Source organism: Amphiprion ocellaris, chromosome 1 (assembly GCF_022539595.1).
Source record: "Amphiprion ocellaris isolate individual 3 ecotype Okinawa chromosome 1, ASM2253959v1, whole genome shotgun sequence".
Lineage (NCBI taxonomy): Eukaryota > Metazoa > Chordata > Actinopteri > Pomacentridae > Amphiprion > Amphiprion ocellaris.
Genome location: NC_072766.1, coordinates 2722192 through 2744347, shown reverse-complemented (window position 1 = coordinate 2744347; position 22156 = coordinate 2722192). Strand labels below are relative to the sequence as shown.

General features: G+C 38.4%; 1 protein-coding gene across 1 annotated transcript in view; it reads left to right on the top strand.

Moving 5' to 3' along the window:
- The window catches only part of map2k5 (mitogen-activated protein kinase kinase 5), an 86335-nt gene that overhangs the window by 48228 nt on the left and 15951 nt on the right, over positions 1 to 22156 (top strand). The window contains exons 18-21 of the mRNA XM_055011010.1: positions 3198 to 3224; positions 3579 to 3611; positions 17686 to 17747; positions 18693 to 18738. Coding sequence (XP_054866985.1) covers positions 3198 to 3224; positions 3579 to 3611; positions 17686 to 17747; positions 18693 to 18738 — 168 coding nt within the window. The remainder of the gene's footprint in view (positions 1 to 3197; positions 3225 to 3578; positions 3612 to 17685; positions 17748 to 18692; positions 18739 to 22156) is intronic.

Genomic DNA, 22156 nt, shown 5'->3' with positions numbered 1-22156 from the left:
AGTATTTCATCTTGTATTTGTTTGTCTTTTTTTAATCAGAATTTTGTCATTTGTCTGGTGTTTTTGTCATTGTGTTTTCTTTTTGTCTCACTTGTGTTTTTTGTCTTATTTTTGTCATGTTGTGTTTTTCTTGTGTGCTCCATATGTTTTTGTTGCTTTGAAACTTTTTTGTCAAATTTTTTTGTCTCATTTTTTTGTTGTTTCTCATTTTTGTAATATTTTGTATCTCATTTTTGTAATATTTCGTCTTGTATTTGTTGTTTTTGTCTTTGTTTTGTCTGAATTTTGTCGTTTGTCTTTTAAAGGTTTAATATTTAGCCTCGATAGAATCAATAAGGCGGTGCAAATCTAAATTTACCACTTGGTGAGTCTAATTTGAGTGGTATTCTTGCATCTGAGGAGTATTAAAGGTTGTCAGCTTGAAGGAGATCAGAGAGAAGCTGCGATTGATTTTTAACAGCCTGTAATTTCAGGTTTGCTTGTTGTTGACCCGACAAGAAAGGAGAGAACAGAGATGAGGACCTCTCTCCATTTTCCCTGCTTGTAGTAGTTGCATCTCCATGGAGACGTTGCGGGGCTGAACTTACCCATAATCACACCTTTGAAACATGCAGGGGAGGAGGTTATCAAAAAGGGGAGACCTGTTGAGTTTTCTGATTTCTGCCCTTGAAGAAGCAGCTTTGAATTTTTTAAGGAGGCAAACTGCCATCTGATCTCTTGGAATTGCTTATTGAGTTGCTTTTGAAAGGAACAAAAATCATTTGAGATCTTAAAAATAATACATTTTCTTATTTATATACTCAGAGCATGTGCTTCTTGAAATGGGTGTCCGAAGAAATGCCTTGTCGGAAAACGTTTCTTTCGCCTTAAATATTCCATTAACCCTTGTGTCGTCCTGTAGGTCAAAACTGACCCGGTTTAAAATTTGAAAATGTGGAAAAAAAAAATCTATTTTCACAGTGAAACTTCTGATGTCCACATTTTCAACATTTTGGGGAAATCTTAGAAAATTTTTTGGTGGAAAAAAAGAAATGTTAAAAATGTTTCTTAAGCACATTCACAAAAAATAAATATTAAGTTTTACTGATATATATGGAATCACTTTAGATATTTTTGGGATTTTTTGGCAAGATTTTTACTCATTTGTTGAAAATATTTACAAGAATTTTTTTTGCCAAATTTTATTTTTAAAAAACCCCCCATTTTTTTGCCAAATTTGGGGGGTTTTTTAAAAATAAAACTTAGGGACTAACTAAGGGAAACTTTTCAGGAATTATTGGAATTTTCTTCCTAAAGGTTTTGCAGATTTTCAGAAATTTGGGGAATTTTTTTGCTGAATTTTTTTTTTTTTCAGACAAGGAAACAATATTTTTGGTGGCCATAAATGAGGACAACAGGAGGGTTAAACAATGCTTACCCTCAGGATGAACACATAGACAATGATGTATCTATCAGGTAATCAGCATACAGCAATGAGAGGCTCAGTTAAGAGGGGTAAAGATGAGGAAGGATTATTAAATCTTTCTGATATGTGGTCAAGCTACCCAGTACAAGAAGAATAAGTGTTCAGTTATGCTTGAATAAGTTAGTCTCCCACTATCCATTTTCAGCCCCTAGAGCAGCATGCAATTTTGTTCTAGTAATTATTTCTGAACAAATTAGTTTTCCATAGTTGCCTTTAATGTGTCTGAATCAGGCAAAACTGGATATAGAGGCAGTTTAGGAGTCTCTTGGTATTTACAGAGTGTGAAAACCTGTATTTAATTGAGTGAATCAATAAGTGTTCTAATGCACTGTCAAAAGAGCCGGAGAAATGAGCGATTTATTTACCAAACATTATTAGACGTTTAGCTGAGCCGAGGTTTCCAGCTTTGTATGATTTAGTTGTCGTGATGAAGTTATACGTTTAGGTTTTTGGAAATTAAAAACAGGCCGACCTGATGGAAGCAGCTCTGGGGTTTAAAATAGAAGAACTAGATGCTTTCTGTCGATTCACTGCAGCTTTGTATATTTTAAGACGAGGCTTCCAGATGAAAATTATTTTTAAGAACACAGCTCCTTCACGTGTCTTGATTGAAACAATAGAGCAGGGGTGTTCAACATGTGACCCGTGGGCCAAAATCAGCCCTCCAGAGGGTCCAATCCGGTCCTCAAAGTATCAAAATTCCAGAGAAGACATTAACTGCAGATTGTAAATTAGTAAAACTATAAATTTAAAATCATTTCTAGACCATGACAAGTTGTTTTGATCATAAAGTAAAACACTAGATTGTTCATTGTTCTTTTGTCGTTTTTGTAATATTATGTCTTGTTTTTGTTGTTTTCTGTCATGTTTTTGTCTGACTTTTGTCATTTCTCTCGTGTTTGTCGTTTTGTGTTTCCTTTTTGTCTCGCTTGTGTTTTTTGTCTTATTTTTGTCATTTTGTGTTTTGCTTTATTCACTGTTGTGTTGTTTTGTGTTTTTTTTGTCTCACTTGTGTTGTCCATTTTTTTGTTGCTTTGAAACTTTTTTTGTCTAATTTTTTGTCTTTTTTTTGTTTCGTGTCGTTTGTCTCATTTTTTGTTGTCTCATTTTTGTTATATTTTGTGTCTCACTTTTGTAATATTTTGGCTTGTTTTTGTTGGGTTTTTTTTGTCTTTTTTTGTCTGACTTTGGTCATTTTGAGCATAACCTAAAATACTACATCATTCAGTTCCAGATAGCTGTGACTACATGTTGTGTTCCTTTGTAGACACTCTGTGATCTGGATCTGATTTACTTCTGCCCTTTTTGCGTATTCCAAAAACTGACAGCTATTCCCCTGTTGTCTTTATGTGTTTAGGTAGCTTCCCATGTCCTAATATCCCTGTTGCACCTGTGAATCAGACACACTGAGCACGAAGCTTCCTCGATACTGTTTTTGTAACGGTTCTTCTACTACCCGCCACATCTAGACAACCTGGAGGGCAGGAATAAAATGCTGCTCTGAAAATTAGCATTACTGGATCTTTTACCCCCGTTTCTCCACAAATGAGCGCGAGGCCATTAACATTTGTGTGTTTTCATTATGTAAATGGTGTTAACACATACTCACAAATTGCCAACAGGAAAACAATAATTTTCTCCTCGTGATCATAATGTGTCCAAGTGCATCGTCTTGATTATGACACGCTAATTACATATTGCCTCGTCTCTTCTTTTCTGTCTTGCCCTACAGATTCCGAAGAACCAAGGATCTTTAATGGTAAGTTTTATTGCAGTGGAATAGGAGGAGCAAAAGCTAGAGGTCTCCCACTCTATAGTTTGTTACTCTTGGTTGACTCTCTCATTTGAAAAAAAAAAAAACACTCAAATTGCATTTCTGCGGTAAAATATTAGATCATGCTTAAACTGCTGGTGTTACATTAGGTGCCATTATGGAATAATAAAAACATTCAGGAGCTGAAGAGTGGCTTTGCCTGAGCTCGCTGCATTTGATTAATCTAGGTAGATGTTTTTTTTTTTTTACCACACTATTGATTTTCCCTATTGCCTAGAAATTCTGTGTAGGCTGAAGTGTTTTTTTTCTCTTCATCTCCCCGTGCCTCTCCTCTTTCAGCCTCTCCAGTTACTGCAATGCATCGTTGATGAGGTGAGTCGTCGTCTTATGTGCTTTTGCATCTAAAGTCAGTCCTAATGGCCCGGAAAGCTTATATTTTGTTTCCTAATGAAGCAAACCACTCAGGCGGCTTTGCTCCCCATTCACTCAACCCTTCACCCTACGCAACCGCCTGAGGCAACACACATATGCACACGCACATTACTGTAGAGGTTGGACCTGTCATGAGTGACACAAACACAAACACAGCTCTGAATTCTGGGTATTACTGAGCCAGTAGCAAAGCAGACAAGACAATGTTTAACCAGGATTTCTCTCCTTACTGCACTGGTTGTTTGTTTTTGTAGAAGAAGTGGTAACACTAAGAGACTGATGATGTTACATGTGCACTGTAGACCACAGCGAGTAGCAGCTTCATTTGATCGTATAATAAATGCATGACATATAAAGCATATAAAAGGAGAGGAATGAACTAAATATCAACACACAAGAAAGTTGGCATACATAATAACCTATAGATCTAGCCACTGTGTGAAAATGTGTGTCCGTTTTTTAGTTTTGTAAGTCTTTAATTCAGGGCTGCACAGTGGTGTAGTGGTTAGCACTTTCGCCTTGCAGCAAGAAGGTCCCTGGTTCACGTCCCGGCTTTCCCGGGATCTTTCTGCATGGAGTTTGCATGTTCTCCCTGTGCATGTGTGGGTTTTCTCCGGGTACTCCGGCTTCCTCCCACAGTCCAAAAATATGCTGAGGTTAACTGATCATTCTAAATTGCCCGTAGGTGTGAATGTGAGAGTGCTTGTTTGTCTTTGTATGTGGCCCTGTGACAGACTGGTGACCTGTCTAGGGTGTCCCCTGCCTTCACCTGAGTCAGCTGGGATAGACTCCAGCCCCCCCATGACCCTAGTGAGGATTAAGAGGTGTATAGATAATGGATGGATGGAAGTGTTTAATTCATTTCCTTCTACTTTGCAGTGATTTTGCAGTTCTGCACTTAACCCTCCTGTTGTCTTTATTTACGGGCACCGAAAATATTGTTTCCTTGTCTGAAAAAAATCCAAAAATTCAGCAAAAGTTCCCCAAATTTCTGAACATTTGCAAAACCTTCAGGAAGAAAGTTCCTTACACGTTTCCCTTAAAAGTTTTATTTTTTTAAAAAAATCCCCCAAATTTGGCAAGAAAATTCTTGCAAATATTTTCCAAAAATGAGTAAGGTTCCAAAAAAAATCTTCCAAAATAATCCTAAAAATATCTATAGTGATTCCATATATATCAGTAAAACCTCTAATATTTTCTTTAAGAACATTCACAAAAAAATCAACCAAAATCCAAAATCCGAATTTGGTTGATTTTTTTTGTGTGAATGTTCTTAAGAAACATTTTTAACATTTCTTTTTTTCCATCAAAAAATGTTCAAAGATTTCCCAAAAATGTTGAAAATGTGAACATCAGAAGTTTCACTGTGAAAATGTTTTTTTTTTCCACATTTTCAAACTTTAAAACAGGTCAATTTTGATCCGCAGGACGACGCAAGGGTTAAATAAATTACCTAAACTTAGACAGATGTCATTCTATAAAATATGTGCAATAAATCTTTTTACTCTTACGTCAGTTAAGTAGTTTTCTGTTCATCTTTCTTGTTATTAGTTTTAGTATACAGTTTACAGTTTATTCGTGTTATTTTATTTTTCTTATTTATTTTAATTCTTATTTTTGTAGACACTTTACACACTTAAGATACTTGACAGAAATACTTATTATTATTTCTATTTTATTACTAACCTCTGTGTAATTGTGTATATTTCACTAACCTTTATCTTATCTTATCATATCTTATTGTATCTTATCTTATCTTATCTTATCGCACATTACAGGATTATATGTACCTGGTGTTTATTAACTTTTTCCCGTTGCTCATGTATGATTCTCAAATGTCCTCTTTTTTTCTTCCCTGAGCACACAGTAAATCAGTTGAAATGTTTCTAAAACCAGGCTAACACACAGTGCAACCCAACCTGACTCTAGCCTTTTTTATGTTTTAGTACACTGACATGCTGCTGTGTCGTTCTCACCGCCTACATTTCATCATGAGCAGAAACCTTCCCCTCCTCTCTCTCTTTTCTCCTCAGCTCTTTGCTGACGTACACTAATATCCAAAATGCCTCAACAACTTTGCAGCCTCAACCCGCCCTCCTCCTCCTCACATGCCTCCATCACCGGCTATAACGCACATTAAACATACAATGTCACTTGTCCTTAACTGCCTATAGATTGGCCGTAATTAATAATTAAATGCTTTTGGTTGTAATGGATTGACCTGGGCTGAACTGTTCATTAGTCAGCTAGACGGAGCCATCACTCAAACTATTTTTCCCGTGCCCTTTGCCGTCTCCCCTGGAGGCGAGAGAACGCTCTGTGTTGTCCCTGGCGAGGCGGCGCCGCCTTACTGTCCCGGCTAATGCAGCGCTTTGGAGGAGGAGACGAGAGGATAAGCTTTCTCTGGAAACATGAAGTTGTGTAGAGACAACAGAAAGGTTGTGAAAAGTACATTAGAGCAGTTTGTTGTTAGTGCAGGGATTTGTCTAACTGAGGCCTTGTCCACACGTAGCAGGGTTTTTGTAAAACCGAATAGCCTGTCCCCTCCGTCTAGAAAAAAACTTACGTACACACCACCTCGTTTTTAGAAAAAAACTTCATCCACACCTAACCGCATAAGTGCGTTTTTCAGCACATTCATAAGCATGCCAGACCTCTAGGTGGCAGTAGTTCCCCAAATCCTAGCAAGGTGGTGGAGAATAACCGTCCTTAACGTCGTCCTTCGCCTGTGTTGTTGAATGTGGAGCAGTATCTGGGCTTGTAAAAACAAGCAAGTAAAAAGCGCCTGTACAAGAAACAGCGTCCAAAACCTTGTGAGAGCATCCATATTGTTACCGAATGTAAACACAGGTCGCATATGTGACGTAAGAACATATTTTGTCGCAGGCGGTGACGTTTCGAAACGCAAAACCCCGGTTACTGATGTCCACATGCAGACGCATAAAACGGAGAATTCGCAAATCTTCACTTTGGTCGGAGTTTTTAAAAAGAATCGTTTTTGATGACGTAAATCTGCGTTTTCGTGTGGATGATAGGCCGAATCTTAGAAAAATATCTTCGTTTTGTGAGATACCCGGCTACCAGTGGACAAGGCCTGAGGGGAGTCAAACTCATTCAAGTTCAGGTTTCCCATTCAGCCCAATTTGATCTCCAGTGAACCGGACCAGTAAAATCACAACATAATAACCTATAAATAACCACAACTTTAAATTTTTCCTTTATTTTAGTGCAAAATTGTGCTTTCTGAAAATGTTCACATTTCAGGAACTATCTTTTTACAAAACATTATGAACAAACTGAAATTTGTCAAGAAAAATAAGTTCAGTTTCAACAACATTAAGCCTCAGGTTATCATTTCCACATTACAATTTCCAGATCAGTGTCTCCAAAGGAACACAACATTTAGTCACAGCTATCTGGAAGTGAATGATATAGTATTGTAGTTTAAAAAACACTATAAACTACAAAATCAAGACCAAAAAATATTGCAAAAATGAGGCACAAAGTGACAAAAGACACGGAACAAAACAAAATAGCGACAAAAAAAATGGAAAAAAACGTTACAAAGCGACAAAAAATTGGACAAATGACACAAATGAGACAAAAAAAATGACAAAAGTGTGAAACAAAATGACAAAAATGTTACATGGAACGATGAAAAAAGCAAAAACACAAAATGACAAAAATAAGACAAAAAGCACAAGCGAGACAAAAGGAAACGCACAACAACAAAAATGAGAAACAAAACATGAGACAAACGACAAAAAAGGCAAACAAGGCAAAATATTACATAAATGAGACGCAAAATGACAGAAGAACAATGAACAATCTAGTTTTTTACTTTATGATCAAAACAACTTGTCATGGTCTAGAAATTATTTTGAATTTATAGTTTTACTAATTTACAATCTGCAGTTAATGTCTTCTCTGGGATTTTAACATTTGAGGGCCGGATTGGACCCTCTGGAGGGCCGCTTTTGGCCCGTGGGCCGCATGTTTGACACCCTTGCTGTAGACACCTGACTCCAGCATTGTGGCAGGTGTGATAAATTACATCTGACTCTCTGACATTTTGTAAATATTGCTCATTAGTTTATACTGTAGATGTGATCCGAATGTTTTTTAGATTCCGTTCGGTTACGATGCTTTGGTATTGTGTGTGACTTCTCCACAGGGGATTTGAGAGTTGCTTTAATGGCTGAATGAGTAATACACTCTCATGAGTGGATCATTAATATTATTAGCCGGAGGTGTGTTCGTGGTTCGTCTGGAGTGTGGCAGTCGGCCTCTTTTTTATTTCTTTCTGTTTGAATCACACATAAATACTCAGTGAGGTGTGGCTGAGGAAGCCAGGCTCAAATTAAAGACCAGACAAGTACAGAGATGATGTTAAGTTGAATAATTGGCATGTATGCAGATTCAGAAATCCAAAAAACATTCTAATTTTCTCATGTGAAACTGAAATTTAACAACTGCTTCACAATGTGACAAAGATTCTGAAATAATTTTATGCAGCAAAGAGAGTGGCCTTGAAAATCAGGACATCAACATCGATAAAATCTAACAAAGACGACAAAAAGATGTCACAACTGCCTACCAGACAGACCCACATGCAAAAGTAGGTTCAGCAATAGTTACAAAAACTGATTTTTCACTGCGTGGAATTAAGCTAAGTGGAGTCGCCAGCATCCCAACACAATGGAGGCTGTCCTCTTCCTTTTTTCCTCTCATAGTTTTGTAAGAAATTGCATTCTAAAAATTCAAAAGAAAGATCTTGTTTTAGAAACAGTGCAACAGTTTATCTGGATTCTTTGTTAGACAGTGCTTGGAATTAAAATAGTTAAATGAATATTTCTAGGATGAAGTCTTAAAAGTTCAAAGCTGTAATTAATAGACTTGTAAGGAAATAAATTTTTTTGCAAAGCAAGTCCACAAGACATAGAATCTGTTCTAAGGACAGCAATGCTTCTTGACTGATGAAGGTAGAATCTGTGTCAGCTTTGATCGATTTTTGTTCTTTGGATGAGTGTTTGAAGAAAACCAAAGGATGCCGTAACACCTGAGCTGTATAATGATCCTGCAAAAAGAGGCTCCATCACAAAAGAGCTACAAACAGCACTGATGTTTCATATGCAGTGACTCACTCTCTCACATTTCAGTACAGTGGTCCGTCGCCATGTCGTGTTTCACGGTCTCACTGGATTTTTCGTTGTATCGCAGGATTTTGCAGTATATAGGTATTTTTATATATTTCTTATAGTGGTGAGCTGCGTTGAAGTACGGTGCTGAAGAATGGATATTTGCCTTTAATGCGCTCTACAATTGGCAGATGCTTTTATTTTGACACACATGGAAAGCGACACTACATACGTAATATGTGACAGGAAGTGATCAAACACATTTCACTCTCACAGTCCTGACAACATAACACTGAACCACACTAACTAGACTGACGAAATCATAAAAACACAAACATTAATTACACTGGAACACTAATATAAACCACAATAATGACATTTAAATCCCTAACACCCCAAACTCCCACGGTTCATTAATTTTTTAAAACATTTTTTTCCACCAAAAAATGCTCAAAAATTTCCCAAAAATTTTGAAAATGTGGACAGCAGAAGTTTCACTTTGAAAATATATTTTTTTCCACATTTTCAAACTTTAAAACGGGTCAATTTGACCCACAGGACGACACGAGGGTTAACTACCCTCTATTTAAGTTATTAGCTGGTATTAGTGTTTGGCGGAGACGAACACTCGTCCTATTCAGCCGGGGTCTTAAATGAGAAGTTCTCTGCAGTAGTTCCTGCCATCTGTCTGCTGTCCTCCCTCATTAATGCGCCTCTCTCCTCTATTTGTTGAATAGCAAGTGGCTCTACTAATAAAGAACTCCCACTTTATTTTCAAGCCTGTAATTACTGATCTAATTTTGCCTAATAATTGCTTCACGGCAATGACATGTATATTTACTCGTACCCTCGTACCCTCTTGGTGTGTGTTCCGTGTCGTAGTGGAGCACGTTGACAACCGGAGGAATAATTCACGGGACCGGCCACTTTCATCAGCCTGCTCGTCTTTTGTGCCGTCGCCTGCTGCCACATCAAAGCTGCAGCGGTGTTCCTCTCAGCTGGAGACATGAATACATGCATAAATGTGTGTGTTTTTGTGTTTGTCTGCAGAAAGGTGCATGTGGATATGTGTGGAAAGTTCAGACGGAGATTTTGCAACACAACACATATTTCAGCTGTGTAGCCAACACTCTGTACATGGAGTGGCTCTAATTGATCTTGTTTGTGTGTGTGTGCGTGTGTGTGTGTGTGTGTGTGTGTGTGTGTGTGTGCACCATAATGTAGTGGTTGCAAATTACCAGGTACTCCCCTCCTGAGCAGAGTGCATACTGAGGCTTGTGGTGTGAAGCGCTCAAGGGCGTTTGTTTGTACATGCGTGTTTGTGCACGTGTATGAGCAGTGATATATTGCTCATCCAAGCGGCAGCCGAACGATGAAGTGCAGTGAGATTAGAAGGAACCCATTCCTTTGTTAATTTAAATGGATTCATGCATCATGCTTTGCGGGAGGCTGCCGATCAGAGCATTAAGGAATGGCGAACACTGCCCAGAGGTGTTTTTAATGGCACAGCAGGGCTTCACATGTAAAGAGATTTAATTCTTTGAATTTGAATAAATGCCTGGTGTGGACTCGGGCTTTATGATTTTTGTGCATATCTGAGTAGTTTATGTGTTTTTTTTTGTACAAAAGCAAGTATACTTATTCAAATTTGTATTATCTCTTAGTAATTGCATTATTTCTAAATTGATGAATAGGTTTTACCTCCTATAAACAATTAAAACAAATACTTTAGAAAGATTGTATATAAAATGCTCTGCTGTAGAAACTCAGTGCAACACACAAATCTGAAAATATTTGCTCAAAGAAACCAAATGGAGCACACCTGTGGTAACTAATTGCATGAACATAGTTTTAAAATAACCTGTGAACACAGAACTTTGTCAGTTTTGGACCTGCAGGTTGTTTCGTTCAGCATGTCTGCATCATGGCTCTGCATGGAAAGTATAACCAAGGATTTGATTGTTAGACTTCAGACAGATGAGTGACCAACTAAAAATGAGCTGTAACACAGTTGCAGCAGTGATTCAAAGGTATAGAACAAACCATAGCATGTTTTACCCCTTAAAACCCACTGCTGCTCTTTTTATTATAATTTTTTCGTTTTTCAGCATTTTTGGGCCTGAGATATGTCACATTTCTTTTTATATTATGTAGAAATATTAGTAGAACAACCAATCTTTTATATATAATCAACTTAAAAACTTTTATTTGTTTTATTTTCCTTGAAGAACTTGAGATACGTCACATTTGCCCTTTTTTTAAAAAAGTAATTACGGAGTAATATTAGTAGAAACAACCTTTTTTTAAAAATGTATTTTCAGCTTAAAAAGTTATTTGTTGTTTGTATTTTTCGGTGTTCTTTGTCTCAAATTGTTCAGATCCAGTGTTCAGGCTCAGGCAGCAAAAGCTAGTCCTGTTTCATTTCACACACTGCTTCATACTCGACTCTCTGCTGGGTGTTTACTAGTGTTGTGATAAAGAAAGAGAATACAGATTTGTAGTTTGTAGAGTGGCTGACAGTTTCTCTCTAAATATGTCACGGGTAAAAATAAGCATAACTATTGAGAGTTTGTCATGCCGACAGTAAAATCCAGTGAAAGAAGCAGAGTTAGAGAAGGAAAATGGATGGAGTAATGAGGTGTGGGGCAGTAATAGAGGGTCAGCTGTTCTACATGACACGGTTCATAGAACCTCCATTGACGATATGTAGGAAGCCTCACACACACACACACACACACACACACACACACACACACACACACACACACACGCACACACGCACACACACACACACACACACACGCACACACAGAGAGAGAGAGAGAGAGAGAGAGAACATACTATTGTTCACTATGGCAGTAATTTACATTTAGTCTGCCCTTTGAGGAAATATTCATCTGAGGTTAGTCACATTTGGTGAACCTCAACTCTCATATTGTTCAGAGAACTGTAGACATTTTTGGTCTAATTTTTATTCGTTTTCTTCTAGCTTCAGAAGACTTTGTGTATATTGTATAGTCTTACATGATTTAAAAAGCTTTTTTGTAAGGGTTTGACCTGAGAAAAAATACATTTATTCATCATAAAGTTCCCAATTCAGTCTTTAAACATTAGTTTCTGTATTAGCTGTGTGTAAAACTCCTTTGTAAGATGTTGTTTGTGTTGAATACAGTTCTGTCTTTAGTAATGTGGTATTATTTTAATTGTTGTTAAAGCTCGGGAACTCTGGTCCATGTGTAAATGGCTGTATGACCTTCTGACAGGCAGTGAATGTAGATGCCATTTATTCATCTACCATCATTATAAATATAATAACACCACAAGGTTGTTCCTTTAGTTATTAATCTACTATCTGCTCACATATGATAGTGTAGCCAAATGCATTATTAACAGCATAGTGAAATCACACTGCAGTGACTGACTGATGAATAACAACAATGCAGGTGCTTTTAGGAAGAAAGTAAGGGACCTATCTATATGGTGCCAGAACAAAAGCATCTCCCTGAATGTTAAAAAAAGAAAGGAGGTCATTGGTAATTTTATGAAGTTCAAAACTGTTCACTTGGTTGTGAGATTCTCGGGCATTTGCGGCGCTTTTCCACGAGCACCTACTCGACTCGACTCAGTTTAGGTCGTTTTCCATGACAATGTCATACCACCTCCTCGTGGGTGGAGTCACAAAACACTCACCGTCCTCGAACGTGGTCTGGAATAATGCAGCGGTGGAGTCGAGGCCAATCTCCCTCCCGTTGCTCGCCGGTCGGTGCCCGTAAATGGCGTCCATTTGGCTAAAACAGTTCCAACACCTCCGGTTTGACCCACTCTGGCCGTTGCAGTCCTTGATGTACCGATAGTCGTTTTTGAGCTTTTTCAGCTTTTCCCAACACTGCTTCATTGTCTTGCTGTATCCGTGAGCGACCATCCGCTCGGAGACCTCCTGATAAACTTTTTGTTGTGAGTCGCACCGTCCAGCTCCCTCTGTATTCTTTGGTCCGCCACCAAAGACAGAAAAGTCTCGACCTCTTCATTCACCCACAGTACAGGTCTCATGTGTCGTCACTCCCTGTCCAATCAGTGGCCTGCACTCTGTAGAGATCACATTGTCAGCTCGACTCAACTCGCTTGGAACCCCGGCCTTGTAGGTACTAGAATAGTAGCTGGTACCAGGTTCTACGTCCTAATGGAAAACCTCACAAACCCAGTAGAGTCGAGGCAAGTAGATGCTAGTGGAAAAGCGGCATTAGTTTTGCCGCTAAGAAGGCACAATAAAGACTTTACCTTCCGCAATTCCCTAAAAATTGTGGAATTTCAACAGAAACCCTGGTCACTCTGTGGTGGGCTACCATTGAGGGCATCCTTACTGGTGTTATACTGGTGTGGTTAAGCAGCATAACTGAACAAAAACACAAATATTGGCGAAAATCAAAGCAACACCACTGCCATAGATTCGGGCCTTTTTTACACCTCCAGCTACAGATAGAAGACTTTAAGTGTTATGATGGCCACCTTAAAGACTGTTTTTTAAAGACTGCTTTCAGAAGAGATGCATTTCAGTGCATTTGAATGTACTGTTGCACCTTTTTGAAAGTATATGACAAGAGGTTAAAAATACTCAGAGCAAAACAAAGCAAAAAAAATCACATTAAATGTAAAAAATGAAATAATCCAAGGCTTGCAGTGAGCGTGTGTCTTCCGCAACTCAATACAGCAAAATCCAAACTAAAAATACTTGGAAAAACCTGAATTCCTGGAAAAATAATATCCAAAAATGTTGCTTTGACACAGTGAGGCAAACAGCACAAAGGTTTCTCATACCCCTTTCTCGCTGCAAGGAAGTGAAAAACTACACAAAACAAAGAGTATTATTCAAGAAAAATGTCATACATGAGTGACTGCCCTTCAGAACTGTAGCCTTTATTCAACCGGCTGCATACAGCTTATACCATCTTTTGTTGCTGCAGTTTCTTTGTCCAGGTGTATCTTGAGATATCTGTTGAGATTGGTAGTATTTTAAAGCCTTACAGCATGAAACACTCACTCGTTTCTCTACAGCATCATACTGGTCGCAAAATGGGTCCAAACAGCTGCTTTTTTCTTCCCAAGCCTCATTGATGACATCATGAATAATACCAACCATCTCATCACACTAGCCCAACTCTGAAAACACATTGTATGCCAGTGAGTGTCTTCACAACTGTGGTAAAAAGAAGAAAAAGAAAATGCAGTGAATAAGCATTTATGAGCCCATTTCCCAAAATGTTAAACATTTTTTAAGCAGGAATAACTTTTTGGCATATACCACAGAGCTCCTATAGTTACCGTCATGACAAAAGGTTACCAAGCAGCACGCGTGGTCTCTAACAAACTAAAAACTCCTTTTATTAAAAATGACCTTTTGTGGTAAAGTGATTATTGGTGGACGAGCGTTTTGATTGAGTTACTGAAAGACATGAGTCGGTCTTTGTCCATGTAAAAGTTAAAGATGTACTTCACTTCTTCTTCTTTTCTTGGACTATAAACTGAAGGATAGGAGTTAACAGTGATAAAAGACATCCATTCATCCATAAAACACACTCTCTTTATCCTCTGAAGGGTTGTGGGGAGCTGGAGCAGAAACTTAATATCAAAGATGAATGTATCCTCCATATCTGAAAAGTGAAACCAACGCAGAAATGCCTTTTCAATGGCCAGCAGGGGGCGACTGCTCTGGCTGTATAAAGATGTCCGATTCTACAGAAGTCTTTGAGAAAATGGCAATACTTCTCACCTAATTTGTTTCCTTGGTAATGATGATCCTGATAGGTTGATTGTGTCAGTCGCTACCTTTAAGACTTTTCCAAGAATCAAGAATTAGAATCAAGAATCTTTATTGTCAATATATTTTCACATGGCAAAATTTTGTTTGGTGACTCCCAGCTATCGATAAAAAAATAGAAAAAGGCACACTATATGCAAATAAAATTTTAAAAAACTCATAGGATATAAATATGCAAACAGAATCAGTGCAAAATGAGCAGTGAGATGGATGGTAAAGCGCAGTCCAGTGCAAGGCTCAGTTCCTTATTACACATACTGTGAATGAGTTCAAAACTGATGAAAATAGACACAAAATGAACACAAACAGATGCAAAACTAATGCAAATAGAAACAAAACAACAGAAAAGACTAACAAACATCTACAAAGACACACAAAATGTCCAGGAAGAGATTAAAACTGCTGAAAACAGACTAAAAATTGAGATGAACAGATGCAAAATCAATGCAAAAAGAAGCAAAACAACAGCAAAGACAAATACAGCAACCAAAAACAGACATAAACAACTACAAAGAGGCACAAAACCATCAGGAAGTGACTGAAATCGACCACCGAAAGACACAAAACAATGAAAAAAGACAAAAAATAAACACAAACAGATGCAGTGTGTCCGGTGTGTGTGCAGGGGGGGATGGATTGGACAGCTCTGGGATAAAAAGAGTTTTTCAGTCTGGAAGTTAGAGTTGTGTTTCTGTACCATTTCCCTGAGAGAAGCGGAATAAACAGTCCATTTCCCAGATGGACAGAATCGGTGGCGATATGTCGGGCCTTCCTCTGGACCCGGCCCGCATATATTGAGTCTAGGTCTGGAAGAGGACTTCCCACAATCCCCTGTGCTGTTTTCACCACCCAGGCTAAATCAGTGGCCGTACCAGTGTTGCACTGAGACAGAGGATGGCTTCTGTTGAGGCTCTGTAGAAGTTTGCCAGGAGCTGAGGGGAGAAGAGTCTTGGTTGAGCCTTCTTTATTAGGTGAGGTCAGGTCAGATGTAATGTGGACGCCCAGGAACTTGATGTTGTCAAAAATTATGTTGTTTTTGAATTAAGCATGATGTTAACTTTGCGAATGACCGTTCCATTTACAGTAAAGTAGACGGTCAAGTAAGGTAGAGAAGGGGTCACCATGTGATTATGTCAGTATCTGTTGAGTCCTCGAGTTCTCAACACGCGGATCCATCCTTCGCTAATTTCAAAAAAATGGCCAAATCGAAACTCAAGGCTTCCACACATTAGTCCACATCACCATATCCCTATCTTTTACAGTGGATGGATCCCATCCCAGCTGGGTGAGAAGAAACCACTGTATCACATAAATACATAAGTGGTGGAGTTAATATTAACGTATCAACTAAATTAAAAAAAAATCAGAGGCACCCTAGTAGCTCACCTGGACTAAGAAGGCAACCCATGAATATCGGCTGAAGGTCCTGCAATGACCAAAGATTGACTCCGACCTATGGCATCATTTACTGCCTCTTGTTCCCCTTATCTTTAAAATGGCCAAAAATTATGTTAAAAAGATGGGCTCCAAACCTATTGTCCCTCTGTGGCGAAGTTGTGGCAGATTCCGTGTCGTTCCTCCAATATTCTCTGGCCGTTGGTTGGGCCTGAAGGTACACTTCAGTTATAAAAAGAATTAGTATTTAGAATATGAAGAATTCTAATTAAACTGTAGCCGTTGCTCCGTGATATTTCTCGCTCTTCTACTCCTTTCAGCTTTGGGCTTTGTACAGCCATGGTGTAAGAAAATCCAAGCCGTAATAGTTTTAATCTACAACACTTTCTCTTACATTTACACTTTCACCTTATGAATTACCAGATTTGTTGATTAGTTGGATTGACTACTGGGTCACCTACCAGCTGTGACAGGTCCATTAAAACCTGACTGCCGAACACCACTCAATGCTGCCATGAGTACCGGGAATAAAGAGTGCAGCGTGTAACCTTGAGGTCAGATACTAAAGTCTTTATACAAGAAAGGCACTTAACTCTGAACTTCATCGAAGTCAGGCTCATTCAGCAGCACTGTACTCTTTGAACATCGCTTGTGTCAGTAATCGTATGACATATTGATTAATACTGCACTTGACCTTATTCAAACACTCTTAAGTGCTCTAGTTGAAAAAGATCCAGTTACTTCTCCGATTTTGCGGCTTTAATATGTTTATTATGTTGCTCTGTGTGTCAAGTTTTCCTCCCACTTCCAATGAATATCTATTTTCATTGATGAACTGAGACTTAACGTGCAGTTTCCCCACTTGAAAAAGGATGATTCCATCTACCTGAGCTTGAGCTGAACTGTGCTCATTGACCAAAAAATTGCCTTTTTTCTTTCTTTCTTTTATTTTGCAGTTAGCCATTTAATTCAGCAAGTGGTAGCAAAGTGACAGAGTAACGAGATGACAATTTAACAAGTCGATAAAGTGAAAAACCTTTAAAAATGCTCACATTTGCAACTCATTGTAAATAGTAAAACATTTCTTCATATGTAAACAATTTTACCTCATTGACAGAAATGTTTTTACTTAATTTATGCTTTTTCATTTTTCACAAGAAATAAAATTGAGCAAATAATTTATAACTAATCATGTGTCACATGGATTTTCCTTCATTTTGACAGAGGAAACTATCACATGATTGCGATCCCACTACAAATCAGCCACTGTCGGAAATGATACAAGGAACAATTGAATAAACTGTGGGGGTGTTTCTGAGTCCCATCAATTCCTACCGCCTGCTACATATTTAGGTCACGTGATTCGGTATCCATACATAACGTAGACATGCAGAACACACGCCTGTGCTCAACGCAAGGTCATTTTGTTTGTGGGTACATCTATATTAAATGGCCACATTCTGTGTTACCGTGATTTCTGATCAATAACTAATAAATAAATGCTGCATTTCTTTAAAAAAAAAAAAAAAAAAAAAAAGGCTGCATTTCTGACAATGCCATATGGAGGAGTGAGCAGCCTTGGAGGAGGACTGCGTTCTCTGAGTGCTTTCCTTGTTCCGGATTAATATCGTACTTGCTGTCTAAATTGGTTTGTTCCACTTCACAGGATCCTCCAGTTCTTCACATCGGCCAGTTCAGTGAGAAGTTCGTTCACTTCATCACTCAGTGGTGAGTCAGTATTCTGTTCCTGGTTTAAATTTTGTACTACCGTATTATATTTGCAACCATCAACCATCTCTGGCCCCACAGAGCCAGACTGAACAGTCACAAAGACCACAAGCTGCATTTAACATGGATGAGCTAAATTACAGTAGGCCAATCAAAGGTATAATGGTGTACAATGGGATTTAAAGTGCATGGGCCTGTGTGTGTTAATGCATTATGCTTGTATTAGCCATTAGCTATGTGATTCAATAAATAGCTGTGTCTTTTTTTAAAATCACGAGTAATTGATTTATCTAATGCATCAGGACAAATACAGTGTTTACTCTGTGCTTGCTTCTGATTGATTAGCCTCTTGTAACCTTTACAGTTACACAAACATCTACGTACACACCCAAACCACATGAAAACGCTGTATGTGTGTGTGTGTGTGTGTGTGTGCGCGCGTGCGCGCATGTGTGTTAAGCACTCGCTAGCCGACTATAGCAGCTATTGTTTATCCCCCATGACTGCTGTATTTACTCAAACCGAGCACCTCTCTCTCAGGACCCACTGAGGTTCTGCCATGCCTTGGTACAGGCCGAGGATTACTCTTAGACAGTCATGGCCCTTACGTTGTAGTACATAAACCAGTCACATGATTAAACGTCCCCAGTGTAGGTTGTCCTGACAGATCACGTATGTATACGCGATGTGGAGGACACTCACAGAAACATGAATCCACTAATCTGTCTGACATAAAGGCGCTGTGTTGTACGAGTATTAAACCTTCTCTTTCGGTTTCTTTGCCATGAATGGTTTTGTTTCAAGCTTGCTCTTGAACATTCATTTATAAATGAAAATCATGCATGAAATAAAAGTTGTAACAAAAGCATCTCTTGCGCACTTAGAAACAGTATGAATAGTGGCTGGATACAGACTGCTCGTGTATCTTTTTTTTTGTTTTCTCAGTATGCGGCGGCACCCCAAAGAGAGACCTGCACCTAATAACCTCATGGTAAGTTAAACCAAGCCTTCCATTAAGCACTTCCAAGGACCACAAAATATAAGTTTTGAATAAATGTGTACAGAGTGTGATCATGCTCATGCATTCCAATAAAATTTCAATTAAACATGGTTTTATTATCTCTGTAGCTTTTGGAATATACAATTGTACTTTCCACAGTGATTGAGGTGTTTTGGGTCAAGGACCCTCCAAGTTGGCATTGCTGTGTGGAAACAACAGTAATGAACTTTTTGCTACCAATGAAAGATGTCAGAGAGAGGTCAGCAAGAAACCTTGAGGTAGGATTAAGACCTACTTCAGGAATAATTCATTCAATTCACTGCATTTAAAGCCAAGCTGAATGAATGAGGTCTAACTGTTGTACAAGAGTCAAATCATTCTGGTTTACAAAATTAAGTTTTATAGCCTGACAGAAATTTGACCGACTGACAAAAGGAAATTATTTTTAAGTGTGTGTGCCTGTGTGTGTATGTGTGTGTGTGTGTGTGTGCACGTGTGTGTGTGTGTGTGTGTGTGTGTGTGTGTGTGTGTGTGTAGCTGCCTTTGTAAAAGCCCAACACTATGCAAACTTCTCATTTCAATGTCTTTCTGTGCAGCACATAATTAGTTCTCCAGATTCTAAAAGTTTGCTGTCACATTTATGTCTCATTTGTAACTTAGACAAATTTTAAACTTAACTCACGGGGACAGTTTAGTAAATTTTTATAAGTTGCATTGTCTTTTTGGTCACTTATATAGTTTACGACGTCTAATTTAGACAGCAGCAATTTACGACGTCCTCAACGTACGTCGTTTCATCGTTACGTTGAAACTGGTTATGTGGAACTAGTTGGCGGATGAATATGTCGTCACACGGTGCTATCAGACGGCTTTGTTTACATTCTACGGCTGTACGCCACCTTGGATTGTGCTACATTCACTAACGTTTTGTCCTTCATTATGGCTCCCAGTGTAAGTCAGACTCTTCTGATGATTGGAAGAAAAGGAAAGCCGTCTCCATGGAAGTGAAATTAGATAGAATAAAACGCTCAAATTGTACAGAACAGTGCAACATATTCTGTTATCTTCTTGTAAAATGATTTATACATGCATAAAAGTTGTTGGTATTCATGGCTTTTCCAAAGAACTGATCAATATCGGGATGCACGTAATGGCTTTGTTTACATTTTTGCTGGTTCCGACTTACAGTGATCCGTAGGAACGGAACTGTGAGGCAAGTCGAGGACCGCCTGTATACATACTTTTTTAGTTTGCACAGTTTCATTATTACTCATTCAAGCTACATTAAAAAGCCTCTGACAGGGATGTAGTTTACATTTCTTCACTAAAAAATGAAATTTCAGTTTGAATTGGAAGTAGCTCACACAGTTCAATAATCAGTCGATTTCTTTCCCACAGAACACAGAACAACAAGTTTCACAGGGAGGTGCAGCCAATCCTTCAAACATTTGAATCCAAAAAGTTATAAAAGAGTTTATGCCTCATACAACTTTCAAACATTCTGAATACATGTTTGAAGAGGAATCCACTTAAAATTTTAAATTAGGGCGCATGTTTTTAGAATGAAATAACATTGCAGTCAAAGTTATCATGAGGCAGAATCTCTGTCTAGCAAACATATACAGATCCTGAACTCACTGTACAAGAATCTAGCTTTTCAACAGCCCATAAGATGATGCTGCAGCAAAACACTTTATTTAAATAACAGCTCAAATCAAGGTTTGTCCTAAACTAAAGAATAGTTTTCTACAGATTAATATATCGACTACTTTACTGTTCAGATGATTATTCTACATAATTAATTGTCCTCAGAAATGCTTTGGTTTTGAGCTTATTGAGCAGCTACAAGGACATAAAAATAGAATATAAATGCTGTCTTTACTGATGAATACAAAACACTAAATGTACTTTCACCTTTCCTGATAGTGTATTTACCCTTGTGTTTTCTCTTTCCTGTGCCGCATTAAAACTGTACAGTGAACAAGCTGCATTTTTTCTTTGGGGTTAATTTGAAGTATTGGCATACTTTAGAAACTTTTATTCTGAACTGAGTTGAACTGTGCTGCAGCTGTTATTCTCTAGAACTGTAGCTGACCAATGAATGGACCCAAAAACTGAAGCATTATTTAAATAGTGATACTGAGGGAAAAGCATTTATTACGATGGACTGGAGCAAAAATTAAATATTAATGTGTTGGTTTACAGTGCTGGTATCGACAGCTCTAAATAACAGCCCCCTCGGCAGGAGATAAATAATTCTTTGACGTCTAAATTTTAAAATGTGAGGACCAAAACCCCTGATAATCTAGGAATCGCTAGGTATTTATGTAGGATCATGAATGTCTGAAGATAATTTGAATTGCTTTGCTAATAGCATTGGAAATATGCCATCAATATGGGATTTCACAGGGTTTAACAGAAGTTTAAAAACTCAGTGTCTCTGTACACTTGTGTCTTAAAAAAATTGGACAGTGTTGATTTGTCCTGGCTGGTGAACTGGTTCTGTCCAAACTGACAGCAGCAGCCAGTTAATTTACATTAAAATACCAAAGCCATAGATCCTGTGACTTTGTAAAGTGGTTTGATGAATAAGGACTGTACTCAGTTCCAGCTCTTTGTGGCATCGTGTCGAGCCTCATGCTTCCCTTCCAGTGTGGACCTGATGGTTTTCTCAGCTCCACGTTAACACACCAAACCGGCAGTTTGCACAAACCGCCTTTTAAGAGCTGCGACACTCTCGGGTTTCTGTGTTAGGACCAAGGACAGCGACAGTCGGGTCCGGTGGGAGTGGAGAGGTGAAAGTTTGTGTTGTGGGCTGCAGGGTGTAAATCTACAGCTGCTGACAGATTGCATGTTCTCAGTCTCACACCAGAAAGAAAGAGTGAAGGGAAATGTTGGCTGGAAAGAGACGTCGTGCCTCCACACGAAATGGAAGTTTTAGTTTACTTTGCTTGCAGCTCAAATTGAATGCAGCTTCCATTGTTTTTCTGATTTATCTGCTCTAATTGTTCTCCTGGTTGCTTTTAGTTTGTTTTGCATCCTCTTGTCTCTGAGTCTGGCTGAATGCCCCGTCGTCTGGCCTTCTTTTGTATTTGTACTGTGAGGAGGAATAGGAATACTTGAGGTCTCTTTTTACTTTGTGTTTTTGTGGTTTATTTCCTTCTTAGCCAAAGCTTAATTCAAAGACAAAACAATGCAAGGACAAAGGTTACACCAAATGTCGATGAGTTAATATGCAGTTTATGTATTTGAGACACTCTGGAGGCTTTGTTAGCTAATTTATCCAACGCTTATTATCCACAAATTCTTCCCTAAATGTTCTGTGTAAAGTTAACAATTTCCCGTCATTATTTTCTTTATTGACTTTAATGGTGTACAAATGAAAGCAATCAAAAACAAACAGTATGAT